Source organism: Pholis gunnellus (genome assembly GCF_910591455.1).
Source record: "Pholis gunnellus genome assembly, chromosome: 15".
Classification (NCBI taxonomy): domain Eukaryota; kingdom Metazoa; phylum Chordata; class Actinopteri; order Perciformes; family Pholidae; genus Pholis; species Pholis gunnellus.
The window spans coordinates 22,949,062-22,968,746 of NC_136542.1; the positions used below are offsets into that span (position 1 = coordinate 22,949,062).

General features: G+C 41.3%; 1 protein-coding gene across 1 annotated transcript in view; it reads right to left on the reverse strand.

The window, feature by feature from the left end:
- kif6 (kinesin family member 6) overlaps positions 1 to 18,719 on the reverse strand; it is a gene marked incomplete at both ends in the record, with an annotated part of 71,140 nt that extends 52,421 nt beyond the window's left edge. The window contains 9 exons of the mRNA XM_079174746.1: positions 527 to 613; positions 1,260 to 1,403; positions 1,698 to 1,904; positions 9,600 to 9,725; positions 11,179 to 11,292; positions 11,817 to 11,964; positions 15,598 to 15,672; positions 16,780 to 16,889; positions 18,660 to 18,719. Coding sequence (XP_079030872.1) covers positions 527 to 613; positions 1,260 to 1,403; positions 1,698 to 1,904; positions 9,600 to 9,725; positions 11,179 to 11,292; positions 11,817 to 11,964; positions 15,598 to 15,672; positions 16,780 to 16,889; positions 18,660 to 18,719 — 1,071 coding nt within the window. The remainder of the gene's footprint in view (positions 1 to 526; positions 614 to 1,259; positions 1,404 to 1,697; positions 1,905 to 9,599; positions 9,726 to 11,178; positions 11,293 to 11,816; positions 11,965 to 15,597; positions 15,673 to 16,779; positions 16,890 to 18,659) is intronic.
- Positions 18,720 to 19,685: the final 966 nt, after the last annotated feature.

Consider the following 19,685-nt stretch of genomic DNA (forward strand, 5'->3'; position numbering starts at 1 on the left):
TAGCTACTAAACAAAATGACTGAAAGTAAATAGGCTCTCATTGCTGCACTACGTCCTCAGATTGACAACATTGTGCGATTTGTGCTTGCTTGCATGTAGAGACATTTATACACAACAGTCTCCAGCTGGATGCTTTCTCAAGAGGCTGTAAGTTATTGGGATAAAAATTATGCCTTAACAGAATTGGAGGCATGTAAAAGAGACCGAGAGAGAATGCAAACAGGAGCCTGTGATCAGTCTAAATAACGCAAAAACGGACAGGTGTCCACATGTTGAGGCTGGAAAACTGCTGCTTTCACAATGACATGTGACACTGGAAGAAATAATTTGGTATTGGAAACCTAAAGAGGACACTTTGTGGGTTACATCTAGAAGCTGGATTCTCATTGGCTGATTAATTCAAGGTGTAGAAGCTCTGAGGAGGGTCTGGCCATGATGAAGCAGCGCATTAAGTCGTGCTTCCATGATGCAATTGTGTGGCTAAACAATAGTAATTGTAGTTGCTGTGAGTGTCTGGCTGGCTCACCAGGGCAGGATCCAGTTCTTCGTTCAGTATCGCCTCATTCTTGATGAGAGCCACGCGCTGAGCAAAGCGACACGTTGAGATGGACTCCTGTAGAACAGTTTAAAAAAAAATATGTTTAAATGTTTGCTTTCGTGCCTGAAGAAGAATATCACTCCTGATGAAAACATCTGGTACATTTACTTAAAGTGAATGCATGCAAGGACTAAAACAAAGAGGACAAAATGTAATACTGTTGAGCTATATTTGTAATACTTTTTTTTATACTTTTTTGTTTTAAAAATGTAACAATGTAACTTGGTTTCAAGACCCAGAGAATCCTACGTATTTTTGAAGGTGAAAAAAAAATGATGTAGCTGAAAGAGGGGTTTTATGTTGACGTAGTCACAAGTGTATCCTTCTGCCTAATTTGCCAAAATCTGTCCCCGCCAGCTAGATCTGGACTGAATGCATTTAGCAGAAATGAGATTTCAGAATATGGGTAGGGGAATCTTGGAAGTTTTTTCTCTGACTAGTACCCCCCTTTTCCTGCTCCGTATTTTCATTTTTTTTATACCTTCAATGGCTCTAATACACCATTGTAGAATGCTATTTCAGGAGAGCAAATGTATATTTACAACTGACAGAGCTAGCCAGCAAGGCCGAAGGGCCTATAACATTATTTCACTCAATAACCTTGTTTCTCCACACTATTTTTGGCAATCTACCAGAATAGTCTGTCTGAACATGGCCTTACATCAAGGTTCCTCTTGTCCACTGCAATTGTGGCAATCATAGTAGTCATGCAGTTGCCCCTAAGGCTGTCTCTCAGCACAGAAGTCAACATGGAGTTCCTGTAGGGGATATGGGAGCGGTTCTTCTCTGACAAAGCTATGATCACCTGAAGAAAACAGCAGTTGAAAGGGCTAAATTGTAAATCAATGTCAAATGTCTCAAATAAAATAAATTAAAATGAAACGTATAGCAATCCAAACTAAGTAGCTAAATAGTAGTAAACTAAGTAGTTTGGGGCACTCTCGGGTGCAAGAGGTTGATAAATTAAGGTTGATAAATTAAGCAAATTAAATGTATGGCAAAATGCAATTCATTATTGATACAAAACATATTTTGAATACTACATTTTTTGCACAATATATTAATTCCAATGAAAAAACGATGTCTCAGAAGCAGCTACCTGCTCCAAGTAGTGGAGGGAGAGGTTGATGTACTTGGCCTCAGTGAGCAGCTGCCCGTTCAAGCCAGTCTTGCTAACTCTATCCGATCCTGCCAGGTCCACCAGGTGGAGTTTGGAGCGTCGCAGGGTGGCCGAGCCCGGCTCACGACTGCACACGTGCATGGTGAAAATACAGTGGGACCGCGTGGATGCCTGGTTCATCGGAGTCTGCAGAGGAGAGAGAAAACAGACCATTTTGAATATGCTGCAATATTCCAAGGTCTGTGTGAGAGTATTCTCAATCCTCTAAAATCGGTACACATGGTGGACACCAAAAATAAAAATAAAAAAGGGAATTTCATTCTCCATCTGCCCTACTTTCCATATTGAAACCAAAAAAAACTTTGATTCTTATTTTTTCTTGCTCCCCGCTGGTTTGAAGATCAAAGCCACACCATGTGTAACCCAAGAGCAGTAAACACATGGTGGTAGCTTTACAAAAGCTGAGGTTGCTTTTCCAATGGTCACTGGAACAGCAGAAGTCAGGTTGAGACAGAAATAGAGTGGGAGTCACTCTGCACAAACAAGCTTTATTAACTAGAGGAGGATGGTTACTCATGGGGTCCTCGATGAGAAGATAAACAGAGGAAATTGATATTCACTGACATAGTGCTGATCATTGACTTCTTTCTGTCTTCTTGTAGGCAGCTTGGACATATGATGGTGGATTAAAATAACAGGTTTTAATTAGAACAAAGGGGTTGTCCAGCTGATACACCACATCTAATTTCCTTTTGTGAATTGGTCATTGACTGAAGACATGGACATGACTTACTTTTACTCTCTGCTCGAAAAATCTTCATCATAGACATACCAGGTCATTCATTCTAAAAAGGTGCTCTGACCCCGACTTGTTGTTGACGTAAATGTGCAAACACCTCCCTGTTAGGGTCGTGACAGCTCACGACAGATCTTTCACTATCTTAACCCACTGCTGTCAGCTCTTTCCACAGTCCAAAATTCCCTTCACTCTGCACACGTCCAAGTGTGCTCCTCAGGGTATCCCTTAAAGTAATATCAAACAGCCCTTCGACGTTGACAAGGGATCACATACCTAATTGGATTGAATAAAAGGACATGGGTAAGGATAGAGTGTCCCTTTTGAAGAATCTGCACTAACAGCTAACCAACCAAATGCTGGTGAAACTTGATAGTCAACCTGACCAGCCAGATGTTTTTGTAGTAATTGGAAACTGTTCGGAAAAGTGCAGGCACTCTAAAAAAATGCACGTCAGGTAATTGGATGATCTATCAATCAAACAGGGTCACCATGCAACAACCTCAAACATCATCAAGAGTACGCTAATCCTTCTGCCTCGGAGTCTACAACTGAGGCAGAAAGTGAGAAACAGCTCCGGGTGTTTACTACCCTGCTGACGGTGAGAGTGATGAACAAGCACTCTCTAGAACCTGAACCAGGAGGAGTGGTCTACCACATTAAGAGACTGGTAAACCAGACGATAGAGGGGCTCCCTATCACTGAGGGCTTCTGCCCGGACGTGAAGAGTCCGAAGAAAGTGTGCAAGGCTGTAGTGAAAGTACAAATCACAAACTTATCTGCTAGGCTTGCAAAGGCTTGCAAAGGTTGTCCCACTGTTGGTGCAGAGATGTGCTCCAGGTCGTGGCTTTTTCCACAGGTACATCGGCTGCCTTCTTTCTAACCGTTCTCATCCCATAAAGCACCACACCAACAGCTTCAGGTAGAGAAAGTGTGCAGCAATGCCACTGGGAGAAGTCTAAGGGCCTCACGGTGGCTCAGTGGTTGACACTGTGGCCTAAGGGCAACAAGGTCAAAGTCACACCAACCTTGACTCTTGTTTCTATGAGGAGTTTCTCTGTGTCGGCATGGGTTTAGTCCGGGTGCTCCATTTTCCTCCCATGCTGCATGAAAGAAGCTAAGAACTGAACTACAATACAGGAAAAGCTTGAAGCTAAACGATTTTACTGTCAAAGTAATAGTAGTAAAAGTAGTAGTAGTAGTAGTAGTAATAGTAGTAGAAGTAGTAGAACTATTAGAAGGAGTAGTAGTAATAGTAGCAATAGCAGTAGAAATAGTAGTAGAAGTAGTAGAACTATTTGTAGGAGTAGTAGTAATAGTAGTAATAGCAGTAGTAGTGATCATATTAGTAGTTGAAATAACAGTAGTATTAGTAGTAGCAATAATAACAGCAGTAGCAGTAGTAGTAGTTGTAGTCATAGTCGTATCAATAGCTGTAGCAATGGTCGTAGTAGTAGTTGGTATAAAAGCAGTATTTGTAGAAGAAGTATTAGTAGCAATAGCATATGTCATAGTAGTAGTTGCAGTAATAGTAGTAGCAATGCAGTTGTAGTAGAAGTGGTAGTTGTACTATAAATAGTTAGTAGTAAAAGTATTAGTAGCATTAGAATAAGTACTAGTAGTAGCAGTAGTGATATTTATAGTAGTAGTTGTAGTAGTAGAAGTGGTAGTCGTAGTAGAAGTATTATTAGTAGTAGAAGTATTCATCATTAGAAGAAGTAGTAGAAGTAGTAGTATCAGTAGTCATAGTAATAGCTGTAGTAGTTGTTGTAGTAGTTAAAATAACAGTAGTAGTAGTAGTAGAAGAAGTAATAGTAGTAGTAATAGCAGTATTTGAAGTAGCAGTAATAGCAGTAGTACTAGTAGAAGTCATACTAATAGCTATAGTAGTATTAGTATTGGTAGTAGCATGAATAGCTGTAGTAGTAGTATAAGTAATAGCAGTATTGGTAGTAATAGCAGTAGTAATATTGGTGGTAGCAGTAATAGTAGTTGCAGTAGTAGTAGTAATAGTAGCAACAGCAGAAGTTGTAGTAGAAGTATTAGTAGTAGTAGTAGCAGTAGTAGTAGTAATACTAGAAATATTAGCAGCAGTAGTAGTAGTTGTCACAGTATTAGTACGAGCATTAAGTATTTCAACAAAAAAGCCTAATTTTGAGCTTAATGTTTAAATACAGTTAATCCATGGGGCTTTTATTTTGAAAGGGTGGGGTTGGGCGGGGGAGAGAGGAGGAGAAGAGACAGAATCAGAATGTTTGAAACACACAAACAGAGGTTATTAAATGGCAGGCTTCATCACAAGCATTTCAGTTAGAATTCACTCTGTAGGGCTTTTATTTGGAAAGGGTGGGCTGAGTGGGGTAGAGAGGGGGAGAGGAGACAGAATCATAATGTTTGACACACATATACAGTGGTTATTAAATGACAGGCTTCATCACAAGCGTTCCAGTTATAATTCACTCTGTGGGGCTTTTATTTTGAAATGGGGGGTGGTGGGGGGGTGACAGGGGAAAAGTCCTCTAAAAATCTCTAAGACCTGAGTGACTGTATGAGAGAGACAGAGAGAGAGACACAGACAGAAAGATAGAGAGGAGAGAGAGACAGAGTGAGTGAGTGAGTAAGAGAGAGGGAGGGAGAGGGAGAAAGAAAGACATGCAGACAGATATAGACAGAAAGAGAGAGAGAAAGAGAGCCTGAGACAGACAGAGAAAGAAAGATTGAGTGAGTGTGGAAGAGGGAGAAAGAGAGAGGGAGCCAGACAGACAGAGAGTTAGATGGACTGAGTAAGTGAGTGTGAGAGAGAGAGAGGAGAAAGACAGACAGGCAGACAGACAGTTAGGTAGACTGAGTGAGTGAGTGGGAGAGACAGACAGACAGTTAGATGGACTGAGTGAGTGAGTGGGAGAGAGACAGACAGACAGACAGTTAGATGGAGTGAGTGAGACAGACAGACAGACAATAATAGATCAGGGGTTTCTCAACATTTTAAAGTTGAAATGGTGTCTGTAGCTGAAAGTATGAGGAAGTAGAAGGATTTGAAAGTTTAAGAAGTTTTAAAGGTTCTCTCCATAGACTTCCCATTCAGAATAATTAACTCTTAATTTTTGCAAAAAGCTTAATAATTCAAAAAGTTTAAAGGTTAGAAACATAAGAAGTCATAACAGGCATGTCCTTAAACAGGTGAACATTTTGATATTCAAACAGTTTCTGTAGCTTAAAAAATGTGGAAGAAGACGCGTGCCAAAAAACGTACGGAAGAAGTTGAATAAATATTCGAAGAACAATACTTGGAATGCTGAACCAGCAATTTCTAAAATGTCCATTTAAAAAAACAGTCGTACATAATTCCTAAATTAACTATACTATAAAAGGTTCAATATAAATGTATGTTCAAGAAACCACATTTTGTATTCAATATACCTGTTTTCATTGCAATTGTTAGTTTCCGTAAACTGTGAGCTGTCCCAACAAAAGCAACAACACAACAAAACACGTTCACAACAACGTTTGTGCTAATCCTAACCCTACTTGGCTGAAATATTTTTCCAAGAGGGGCAAAAGTTTGAGAACCACTGGATTAATTTACACACATATTTTTTGTGGTGCTGTCGAACTGTATTGAAGTCTACTGCATCTCTATTATTGCGTCCACCCCATTTATATAAATAGCAGAACCACCTCTCTGTATAGCACAATACAGTTCAACAGTACCACTAACTTCATCCTCCAAAATGATCATTCAATTGAGTCAACACCTCTCTCAAACGATTTCAACAAAATCTTAACATTATAACCCTTGTGATGGTAGGATTTACTGCAGGGCTGTTGTATTGTCCTACAGTGGAAATTGATAGCAGCATTCATGGATGACAGTTAAAAGTATTAAAATATACAGGCAGCAGTCTATAGATAAGAAGTGACTGTTGGCTCTTATCTCTGAGCGTTATTGTGTCCATACTGAGAGACAGTTTGGGTAAGCTTTGACGTGTGTGAATTGTGCACGATAATAACTTCATTTTGAGATCACTAGATATAATATAAACATTTCTTTAGGAGTCCTATACAAACTCAAAAGTATAAAATAGTACGGACGGGAGCACACTGAGCACAGCATGTTTATTGAAATGGTTACAAACTGTGTGTATCATGTCTACAGAGGAAATAGCGTCCACACAGGGACATTTAGGTATGTCTTAGCTGTGAAAATATACCAGCAGGACAGTTCAAGCTCTTTGAAGTCACTTCCTGTATTCTCCTGTGTTCTCAATTAACCACATGTTGATCTTACATGCACCACATGCTAACCACGCACATAAAGGTTCACTGTGGTGCTACAAACCCTGAAACACAGAGATTGCTGAGTCAAAAGATTAAAAGTGAAGTTTCATTCAGACCACCTGCTATGGACTGTTCAAGTTCAACAGGCAGTTAGGATGTAGAAAGAGGAAAAGATCCAGACCTACATGTGAAACAGGGACGGAGAGAGAAAAAAAGAGCAGATGAGAGGAAATGTTTCCTGGTGAGGTTGAAGGAAGGGTGAGGAGTTTAGAAGGTGTACTTTATTTCCTGTCCAATAAAAGTGGAGAGGGGATTGCCAAGTCTCAAAGCGAGTGAGTTCATGATCTGCCGAGTGCAGCTTCAACGGATGTGTCATCTTTTATCCACATGGCTGGGAGCAAGAGAAGAAAGAAAGCACAAGTGCTAACTTCATTCGACGTCTATGTGGAGCAAGGACTTCTGGGATGACTCTGGCGGTGACAAATTGAGTTTGTTAATGGTTCTTTGTTTGCTTGGGACTCATAAGAATCCTTCTGGTGAAGAAGTCCCAGAGAGGATGAGTTCACCGGGTGGGTGGACTGTAGTGAACTGTGAGACGCCTCGATTGCCTGATCAACAGACAAGTGTAACATCCAAGAATGTGTTTCCATTGAAATATCCCCCCAGGTTTTACAACAGTGTGTCCTCAAGGTGGACGAAAAACAAATGAGTTATTGTTTTGGCAAAACCTTACGTGACTGTACTACCTCCAAAACCCATTTCCATGTTCTGGAGAAATTCCATCTTGGAGCCCATAACGATGTCCTCTGGATTGGTTTTGCGCCACACACGACTCCCAGCCACATCAAAAACTGACATTGGAATACTCGTCAGAAATGCAAAAGCAAGTATCTGATTGAAACCCGACCATGCAGTTCACTTTTACTGTCTGTTATTTACTTACAAACAAGCAACAAGAGTAAACAAGATGAGATCAGCCCTTTGCTCCAAACCTCAGGTTGCAAAGCAAAAGCTGACCCACCACATGTCTCATCAGCCTGGGGAGTCTAGGTGTCTGTGTGAAGAAAAGAACCACCACAACATAAAAAGAAATTACAGAGAGGATGCTTGGTTTTACTGGGGGGAAAACATGGTAAAAGGGACCACAGGGGACCAAAATACTATTTAAGAAGGGTCTTAAGGTAGCCTTTAGAGTGCATATTGAAAAAAACAACAACATTCATGTCAGTTATCCTGGGAGTGGTCAGTGATTTTTGCATACTGACTACAATCCTTACTAGGGCTGCAACAACAAATCGATAAAATCGATAAAAATCTATTATTAAAAGAGTTGGCAACGAATTTCATTATCGATTCGTTGTGTCCCACGATTATTACGCCACTCAATAAGTCGCGGAGATGTTTGAGTGTTCAAAGCAGACCCGGTCGCCTGAATACCGCAGCTAGGAATAATGGAATAGAACTCCGGTTCTATTTTGTGGGTTTTTCTCTGAACTGGGACCATGATGAAGAGGGACGGCCGGGGGAAACCTCACCCGGCGCGGACACGGAAAGGATTGACAGATTGATGCTCTTTCTCCATTCTGTGGGTGGTGGTGCATGGCCGTTCTTAGTTGGTGGAGCGATTTGTCTGGTTAATTCCGATAACGAACGAGACTCCGGCATGCTAACTAGTTACGCGGCCCTGTGCGGTCGGCGTCCAGCTTCTTAGAGGGACAAGTGGCGTTCAGCCATACGAGATTGAGCAATAACAGGTCTGTGATGCCCTTAGATGTCCGGGGCTGCATGCGCGCCACACTGAGTGGATCAACGTGTGTCTACCCTTCGCCGAGAGGCGTGGGTAACCCGCTGAACCCCACTCCTGATATTAGTCCATTTCTTTTTTTTATTATTACTTTAACAGCTCAGGGATGTTCGAGCAACCTGTTTGTGCACTTTCTGAAGATTCTTTGCTCTGTGAATTTGCACTGTCAGTTCTGTTTTTGAATAAAGGGTTGGAAATTAATGCTTTTGTTTTTAGTTTTTTTATCCAATTCATCGATTAATCGAACAAATAATTGACAGATTAATCGATTATTAAAATAATCGTTAGTTGCAGCCCTAATCCTTACTACTGTATGGTGTGTGAATTGAGTAAGGTCATTGAAAAAAACAAGAGCCTCAAATCCAAATCATATCTTTTAGCTATAACATGTGATGGTGGTTATTTTCTGCATAAAATAGATAGAATTAAATACTTGGGCCTATGGCTAGACTCAGATATTGGACTTGGTGTTCTATACAGATGTTAGATATTGTTTTACACAACTTATATTACCAATTTTGGATTACACTGATGTTGTTTATCAAAATGCTTCTAAAACTAATCTTTGCCGTCAAGTTACTGTGAGGACCTTTTAACTGCTTATGATATAGTCTCAGTTTAAAACTGATGCCTCTATATGACCTACACCTGAGTAAACGAGACCATCAACGAGAATATTGGCGCAGAAGCAGAGCTTTGACATACAGACACCACGCTGCTGGAGGCCCAGGCCGTATTGCTGGGCCTGCTGGAGGGAAGGGAGGCGGGCAGGAGATCTAGAACCTGGACTGCAGTAAAATTAGTTTTCTAAAGGGACTTTGGTGCTCTGAAACATCAGCCCTTTTGTCCACACGGACCGACAAAATCAACACAAATTTAGTAGCTTAATTGTACATGTTTAAGTAATATCAATTAATGAATATGTGCTTGGCTACTTTGTAGCTAGTTCACTGTTGTATTTTTTTTGTGTAGTCAGTTTGTGTTGTTTGTATGTGCAACTCACCTCTGCAATCATGCGATTGGTGTCACCCAGGAAGAGAAGGTTCAGAGCCTCCTCCTCATTGGCTGACTGCTGCAGGGACAGGTTCCTCAAATGTATCTTCTGGTCTGGATCTTCCATGATCAGTACCTTACTGCAAAAAGAAAAAGAAATGTTTGAAGGATATTCCATATTAAAAAAATTACAAAGCAGGACAAATCTGAGCCAAACCCAAATAATCCCAACACTAAAGCAATTATGAAAAAGCAATTATGTCAGTTATGTCATCCACTTCCCTTCCATCGCCTTGCTCTGCTCTAAATCCAAACAAACCACATCTGCGAGTCAGTGTGGGCTGCGACCCAGTTTGACACGTGTGCTTTATCTTTCCGGGGGTTCATAACTTGATAACAGCCAGGCCCTGCAGCTCAAAACAAACAGGTGATTGGTTCTTGGCCACCTCAATCCTTCTAAAACACAGTGTGCTTGGACAGATGGGGCTGAAAGGACTCCTATGATCTCACCATATGACAGTATGGCTACTGGATTGAGATGTCAAAGAGGGTGGAATGACTGGAGAACACATGTGGACAATTATGTTAACATGTGTAGGTAATTGATGTAGTTTGATAAAACAGTATTAATCTTAATCTGATTAAAGGCCTGTGCTTTGGCAGCTCTACAAACTCAAAAAGGTTTTGATTATTATATTTTACACAAATGAAATGACTGTTTACCTTTCGGAGGGTGAAATGCTGAATGCATGATGGAAATAATGAGCAGATGAGACGAGAAGAAGTAAAACAGGAACAAAAATGAGTCCAAAAATGTGTGAAAAAAGAGAAGGGGTACGCAGGGAAAGGACAGAAATTTGTCAGTGCCACAGCTTCTTCTTGAATCAGCAAGTGTGGCCACAGCATGGTTTACATGGGGCACTGTCTATTTCCAGAAGACTGTGATTTGTGGGTATCTAAACCTTGAGCTGGATCCTCTGCTTAAACTTAAATGGAACTGGTACAAGAAAATAGACAAACACCAAAATTATGTACTGAGACGATGTTGTGCCTGGAGGGCCAAAGTCTCGTTTGAAATAAGTAAGTATTGAGTTTGTAAAAAAAAAAAAAAAGAAACTCATTCAAAGACAAACCTCCAGAGAGATGGAATTCATAATTACAAAGAAAGATTAGTAACAAAGTAAAAAAAATAAATAAAAATCAGACCAGCAGCAGTAGCGACTAGCTATGAAAAGCAATTTCTCCACATGACCCTCCTGCTCTCCACTCCAGTGGCAGAGTCTGCCACCAGGTCGACCGCATCCATTGCTGTCCCACAGTTTCATTATGTCACCTGGCAGTTCGTAGTGAGGTGGTAAATACTCCAAGTCTTCATATTTCACCGCACCACGACTCTAGGCCAGGACAAACGGCTGTTATTTAGGAGAATAATGGAGGGGATGATTGCTCTTTTCAGCTTTAAAAAGCCTATCTATCACTCTATCACAAGGTTAAATATATGGCTCTAATGGTTTTGACTTTTTCAAATATAACTGGATGTCTGTACAGTAGCATCAGCGTCGTAAAAGTTACAGTATTAAAAAGAACACTAACGGTAGGTCCTCCAGTCGAGATGCTTCATGTCGGGAATCCAGAAGGTCATATCCCATCTCGTTGTAGATTTCCAAGTAGGAAATGTGTGTGGTGTAAACCATACTGCTGTCCTGTGGAGCATACAATACAGAATGTTAAATTGGACTGGGTGCATACAGAGGGTTTAAATGTAGATGCTTAGCAGCACAGGGAAAAGAAGGATGGCTGAGAGAGACAGTAGAGTACTATTTTACATGTTGCTTGTATTTATCAGTAGCTGTGTTTCTATTCAATTGTCAAGTAAATTTTAAGCAAACTTTTGACATGTCGGAAAAAAAACAAAATGCTAATTATAGGGGTGGTGCAATCAACTAGTTTGGAGCCGCTATACTTGGCTACAGAGTAGTTTGGTTAGAAGTTGGCGTTGTAGGCTACGCCTGGCTGTAAACAAAGTAGAAGAAGTAGCTGATGGAACGTGAAATAAAACAAGTCAGCTTTGTCATCAATCTCATCTACTATAGAATACAGTAGATGAGATCGATGACAAGGTCTGTATATGTCTCCATTGGGCAAGTGTTATGTTATTTCATGTCAGCTAGTATTGGCCATGGCCTTATTGTGCCAGTGAAACTGTTATCTTAAATGCCGTGCTGACCTGGGAGAAGCATTCGAACAGGTAGGAGATGGTGCGGGGAATAATGCCACGGTCGCTGTAGCGCTCGGCCCCTCCTGAGATGGTGAAGGTCTTCCCACTGCCCGTCTGGCCATAGGCAAATATAGTGCCATTATACCCGGCCAACACACTGCATGCATGCATGCACGCGCACACGCACACGCACACACACACACACAGATTTAATACACAATTTTATGAATATTGCTTTCTGCCATATCCATTTTGGGGTTTTAAAGATTTATGAGGGCATTTCGACCTTCAGTGGATAGTTGATAGAGAAGCGGTGGACTAGAAACAGTGGAAGAGAGAGAAGGGTATGACATGCAACAAATGTCGCTGGCTGGAATTGAACCAGAAATTCTCTACAAATACAGTCTCACTGACGTGAACATGTAATGACTTGCAAAAAGCTTCGTCTGTCAATAATTTACACCGTGTGCCTCCAATATCGCCACTATGTTAATTTGCAAGAGTGCAAGGGACAGTCAAGTATATCCCCAAGCAGACACCGAAAGTCTGAGTAAATTGAATCTGACACTTTAAATCCACAGGAAAGGATGGCAGTGACTGGAGAACTGCAATGGCGACAGACATCTGCTGGTGAGGGAGGAATGTCTCGAAGTATGAGCGAAGGAAAAAGGCCCAAAACCCCACTCAACTAGGCAGGGCCTGGTAAATTTTGGTTTGGCACTGAACTGCCCCTTCTGCACGTGCACAGGGCCATGGAAACCAATGGTATCTAGCTTTGTTTGAATGAAAGAAAGCCCAAAATAATGGTGCTCAAATGAGGTAGCATAAATTTGTTCAAAAGAATTGAATTAAAAAAAACTTCTGTTCTATAGTCCTGGAAATAAACCAGGAAGAAAAAGCCAAATGACAGAGGGGCCTGACACACCAGCATGGATCAAAGGTGAGGATAAATGGTGTGCTCACTTGCCAATTGTAAGGAAAAGGATATCTTGACACTATATTTCTTTAGATGGATTATAAACAAATCTAAATCTCTCGCTTATTCTAATGGGATTGCCAACCTAGTATTAGAGCAGTGTGTGGGTTTCCCTTTCTATGTACTGTACAATTCCACACCCTGCATGAGACTGGTGAGGGGGAAAAACTGCATGTCAGTTTATATAAAACACCGCGTTCACTTATGAGAATGGTGGTTGGTTGGACTGTCATTGGGCATCCATTTAATCTTAGGGTGAGTCATGGCCATTGATTGGCAGCGGGGAGAAAAGACACAGGCTCTGTGTTTAGTTTAATGTCAGTGCTAATGAAGCGGCCTCCGCCTTGCCACTGAAGCTTGGGTGTTTCCCAATGCTTGTTCCTGTTTACACCTCAGCTTTCCTGGAGATTGGCAACTCGTCGTCCAGAAGATCTTTTTTCTTCCTGTTCTTTTTCTTATGAGAAGTCCAATCTTTTGAGGTAGCAGGGTTGAGGATAAAACTCAACAGAGCCCCGTTCTTCTTTGAACTTGGGCTACAGGTTTCGCAGCCTTGTGAAATGGGATTACAATGCAGATAGAGGGTTTGCCTTGCCAGCCCGACATCATTACGGTGGTTGTTCCTCGACTGGAGCTATTAATGCTGGTTTGTTTTTAAACACCTATGTTGGGGCTGAACTGACTGGTTTGGGTTAAACCACAGCAGAGACAGAGACTAGTGTGCAAGTAAACAGGTTAGACTTTTTGGCGAAACTTGATGTGCGCCAAGTATGACAGAGTACCAACCAAAACAACAACGACCTGACAGTTATTGCTAGTTGAGAGGATTGGCGCCTGCCTGCATGAGTTTTAGTGCGGTGACGATTCAAACTCCTGACTAAACCTGAATAAAAGTTTCAAGACTACGGGGGCTTTAGGAAAAACATTCCGTCAGTCAAAATTTGATTTTGTTTGTGATTACTGTAACCAGACGTGCTTCTGTAACTGGGACCATGTCAATATCAACATAAGCTTCACAAGTTATCAGCACAACAGCTGGGCTTCACATAGCTTGGTCTACGTCAGTCCCAGATAAAGTTCCTTTCAGAATCTCTTTCAATACTTTTTGTGGCAAGGATACAAGTCTTGGCCTATTCCTGTGATTGTGTTTGAAGGCAACTTATTTCAATTCCAAATGAGGGCTGACAAGGCTTATTATTCCTTCCATTCCCTTCTTTCTTTTAGTCACTGTGGTGAGACTGGATTTAAAAGGTTAAAACTCTGTGGAATTCAGAACATTCAGTGTGTAAACGGGCATCCTGCAGAAGAGGGCAAGGGAGTGGACTTAGAAATTTCTGATTGGAGAGACAGATTGGTCATGGCTAGACAGGGTGACTAGTGTCCTCTAGGCTGCAGAAGTTATAGTCATACCAACGGCGAAAAGACGCTAAGCTCAAGTTGATATGGCAAGACAGACATGGTTGTGACTGAAACTTTTTAACCTGATGTTTACCACCTGCCACAACAAAGGGGGGACTGTTAAAGGGTTGGCTGGGGAGCGCAACCCAATACCCAAGTCTGTGAACCCGTGTGTCAGGTCAAATACATCCAAGTCCTTAGTCAGCCAATCCAGACATCTCGCCATGGTGTTTATGCATCTTCTAATAGCAAAGATAACGCAAAGCACTTGTGGGGTTTCACAAATAGCCGCTATTGTGACTAAGAAGCCTGGGGAGCAATGGAAGTGGTAGGGCTCAATTAAGACAAGAGGACAGAGGAGGAACCTTGTTCACATAACAACAACAACAACAGCACAAGCAACATTTGATCACAGGAAATTCCAAGTGAAATTCCTCCAGGAGTAAAGCTCTGACAGACGCCTGTAAGAGTTTCCCTTTGTTAAGATGGAGTGAAAATTGTGTGGGGAGGAATCTTAGAGGTCAAGAAGCAAGGAAATGTTGGGGAGTTTTAGTTTTTGGCAAGATTGTATGAAATGTGTTATACAACAACTTCGAGCCGATTGCCTGCATTCATTGCAGCTTGTTTTTGAGTTTGATTGAAGTGTTATAGGACGCTTTACGGGTTTACCTTAGGGTTTAATGTGTAAAAGCCAATCTCTGCAGATCTCTCTCTGCAGATACACACACCTCCACACACTTCTGATGATGGAGAGGGATTAATTATCTTATTTGTTTTTAGGAAAAACGTTCTCATTCTGCCTTTTACAAAGTCGTTTAAAGTCGTCCAGATATATTTGGCATATCAGTATCTAAAATATATATTTTATATTTAAAAACAGGCCCAGATGAACCCTATTTCCCTAAATTGAACAGTACTAACAAAAGACTTGTAGTGTTGATCTTGAGGGCCAGAGTTTTCTGCAGGTTACTCTAATGAATGTGATCCTCATGCATGATGGATGAAACAACAGCTCAAAATGAGTGAGCAGCTACAACATAGCTTTGTGTTGTGGCTTGGAAATGTTCTCACACTCACGATGGCACAGTGTGCCATCTCGCCTTCCAGCTCGGTCCACTTAGTGGTTAAAGTATGCAAAGCACGCCATAAATCACAGATACCCTCCATTTCCATCTTAAAAGAAAGCTGAGCTTTACTGACTTCCTGTCAACACGGACGCTTAAAGCCTGTGTGGCCCTGAGCTCAGCATGGAGAGCTGAGCGCTGCTGGGCACAGGTGGGCAGGGATTTGTGAATGGGATGCTCAAAGTTTGTAGTTTTAAGGGTTGACAAAAAGTTTAAAGACATCAACTTTCAAAATGTTAATTAATATAAACCTGTATTTACATTTGTCATTTTGAGAAGTACAATAAGATTGTACCTGTCGGCAACTGGTTTGGCAATGTTATTAAATATCTCTTCTTGTTGGACAGCTTGATCAAACACCTTTAGGAACCTGGACAAAAGTCAGAAGCACAGAAGAGGTCAGAACATCTATTATTTCATTTACTACCATAACATACAGAATGTATACATTCATGATTATCTCACACGTCTGCTTATTTTCTCATGAGGAGGAGTTCGATCATTCCATCCTCTAAAGCTGTCTCAGCCCGTCATGTTTTTATCCCACAGAAAGATGAGAGCGATGTGAGAGGAGTCCGCCCAGGAAGATTCTTAAATGTGGACATTTTATTTCTATAAGGGCACAAGGGAACCTCCACAGGCTATTATAAAACTCTGTGGTTTCCAACAGGCTCTCGGTGTCCGCTGCTGTCTGACTCCCCAAGTGGGAATTTAGGGCTTGGGAGCGTGGCATGGGCCCTGCCCGGAGGGTACAGTATATAAGGCTGCAGCTTTCACTACCAGTGTTAAACAGATGTTCTAGCTCTGCACTGCTCTTATGCAACTTTGACAGCGTACATTCTGCTGGGCAGCTCAATGTCCTCCATGTTGTATGATATCTTTATACGTCATGAACTACACAGTTGCGGATCTTGCAGATTTTAGGTGATTTTATTGCTCATCTACAATATTCTTGTTTTGCCCAACTGGTGGCCGTCGCTGGTGTTCTGCACCCACTTAAGACTGAAGCTGACTATACTTATATTATAAAGACACTGCATGTAGACTGCATGCAGTTTTATTTATTATTAATCTAATTACTATTTCTATAAAGAAACTCCTGATTTTTTTTTACGTAGAAGATGAAACTGATCAGAGTTTGGTCACAGGAAATGAGAGAACCTTTCTCAGGTATTTAAAGCCGCAAATATCAAAGCTTTCACTGGCTAGAAGTCCAATAAATACTCTACAGTGTTAGTGATAGTGAGTATTACAGTACAGCCAGGCAGGTATTTTAGATTATTATAGTGGACTTCAAAGACCGCTGCAATTGAATTTACTTTGACCAAATTAGGCGGCCAATTTCGGGAAATTTAGCAAATGGAATAATGTAATACGATGAATCTTTATTGTTGCCAGGGTGGAAATTTGTCTTTGGCTCACCAGACACAACATCTCTATAAAAACACAGGCTTTACAGATACAAATACAGCTCTACCTGAACTTGTAGCACTCCCTCTTGTTGTTAACAAAGCCCTCAGCCACATCCCTGGGCACCAGAAACTCCAAAGAAGCACCTGTTGGCTCCTCGTTGTCCACCGAGTACACCTGAGGGAGCCAGAGACAACAGCAGAGTCAGTCCTCTGGTGGGACAAGGCTTACAGTCTACTGTTCATCATCGCATGTCAAGGCAGAGCGCTAGTTGACCACAATATTTGGACAGCACTTTAGAGTAGCCATAGGCATTCATTACCCTTTTGAAAGACTTGTCTCCTAGTTCTATGACCGTTATGGTACGTGGTATCATGCAGTGCATGCAGCCCAACTTAAACACAAAATCAATTCATCATGTTAGCTCTAAAATATAAGTTTGGCCACTTGTGGGTTGGATAATGCAAGCCTCGAAATGAAATGAAAAAGCTGGAGTTTATGAAGCATGCATCCTGTGGAAAGCAATAGAACGAAAACAAGCAATCATGATCAGTGTACAGGTCAAGCTCTGCAATATCACCTCCGCTCAGCGTCGCCCCAGGGGAGAGGAGAAAAGCTGTGGAACATTAAACTGATATAGATTGAGCTCTAGCAGCGGAGCACATTCAAAGCGAGGGCCGGCTGGGTCAGTCCAAACACCCGCAGCCCTCAGCATATGTTCTGGCATATGTTTCGGATGGACACTGATGCAATTACAGGTCCCCAGGGGTTTCGAGAATAGAAAGATAAGACCTAAATGATTGGATTGTTTTTCACCCTTATTAACTCTGGCAGCGTCACCTCCTCCTGACCACTGCTGCTCTGCTCAGAAACCTTAAAAAAAAGCCCCCAAGGAGGAAGCTGTGCTTATTTCGTTTTTGCTGGATATTGTCAAGCTCACGCTGAAGTGCCACAGAAACCCTCAAGGTAATTTGATCATTTCTTCCATCAGCTGTTGCGCTCAGACAATAAACAGGGTTCTAGGGAGAATAGTGAGAGTGCTACCAGGGATGTTTGTCAATAATAAGATTATTTATTTTTACATCTGTATCCAATATAGAGGCCACTCATTTGATAGTAAGTGAACATTTATACGGATGTGTGGGGGGGAAAAAAGAAAAAGAAAAATACCAGTAGGTTAGTTGATATTATTGTACAAGCTCGCCACTGCTTGACACCTAAATTAAGAAATCTGACTCTGGCTCAGTATGAGTATGATGCAGTTTAAAGAATACATATTTATTGCGTGTATAAAACCTGTATTGGTATCTTTACCTGAACTGATTCAAATACAACAACTTTAATATCTAATGTGGTGGGGGGAAAGGTGTCTCCATTAATCCAGAAATGAGATTAATGGAGCAACAAGGAAAACTTGTAAAGATACTGAACATCAGCACAAAATACTGGCTGTTGGCATATTCCATTCAACATTTGGGAAATTGGTATCTGCCCCAATAGACCCTTTTAGCAGGAGGTATACAATGTAATGTCACTTTACCTTCTGATTGTTTTTTAGGCTGCTAGTCCTATGTACTTTCACATATTTTGGCATGTCACAGCAAGAAAAGCACAGGTGTAATTAGAAAAAACATGAATTGCATTCCATGCAGCTGTGCCATTTCCAGGGCCCTGGTGCTGTATAGTAGATGATTTAAAAGTGTAATTGATTTATTGGGAGACTTAACGTTAATGGAAGGGAGGGAGCCATCATTACAGGTGTGGTTAAACCTGTTGTTTTGTGATCAAATGCCGTTCTGAACTGGGAATACAAACCAACGTGCTTCATGATTGGAGAGCCCTCATTGATACGCCATCATTAGCTAGCTTAAATAAACATCCGGTCTAACCTAGCATTACCGCTATACACCACCTTTTATTTACATGTAGTTTCAGTTGTCCACTTACCCCTGTAGTTTTCTTAGAGGGTTTAATGCGACCAAATATCTGTATCGTCTGTTTCACCATTTTTCCCCCCTTAAAAAAAAAAGAATAACCGTTCAAGTTTGGTTCCTGGTACACGTCGCTGGTTAGCTCGCGGGCTAACGCGGGCGCTGTGCTCTCTCTAGTTTGATGCACCCGGTTGCTAGGCGACGGCGGTCCCCTCCGCTGACAAAGATCGACTATATTTGTGAAGATGATTCATCAGTGTGAAACAACCGTTCCATGTACCCTGCTCATTCTCTCTTTTATGCCTAATGGCTGATTGCGTAAGTCGGAGCCAGTTCAGAGAAGTCCAGATAGGAGTGTGTGTTGGGGGCACGTGAATAACATTGTTGGGGTAAAAAAAAATTTTAAAAACAGGGATGCGTAACTGTTCTTGTGATGTGGGTTATTCTCTAAGTGGGTGTTTTGTGTATTCAAGACAAAAGGTCACTGCAGGTTCAGTGACTCATACAGTGGTTCTATTGATAGGGGTATACAGCACTAGACACTACCCACACATAAGATGCAAAGAGGTTCAACCACAATTGACAAACTGGACAGTCATGGATATATCATAAAATAGGACATTTAGCAATGATTACCACATACCTACTGTGTCTGAAGGTACTGTAGATGTTGCATTAAATAACATTTAAAATAAATAAAAAAAACATGACCAGCTGCAAACCATAGCCTTTCACATGCATTTTTTCTTTGATAAACCACAGGTGCAAACATTCTGTGTTGTGGATATGAAAAACTTGAGAAATCAGACTGCATAATTCTGCACGTGTTTTGTGCACAATGTGAGGCAAAAGGGGTGGAATGCAACAGGTACTTTTAAGGTACTTTAATCCTTTAAAGTACTAGCCGGTTTGCATTCATGCACAAGCACACACACACACACAGACACTAACACACGCATGCGTCACTTTGCATCTGTTGATGCACAGTTTTAGGGGTAAACTATCGTTGCTGTGGTTGAAGTTGACTTTTGAATAACACCAC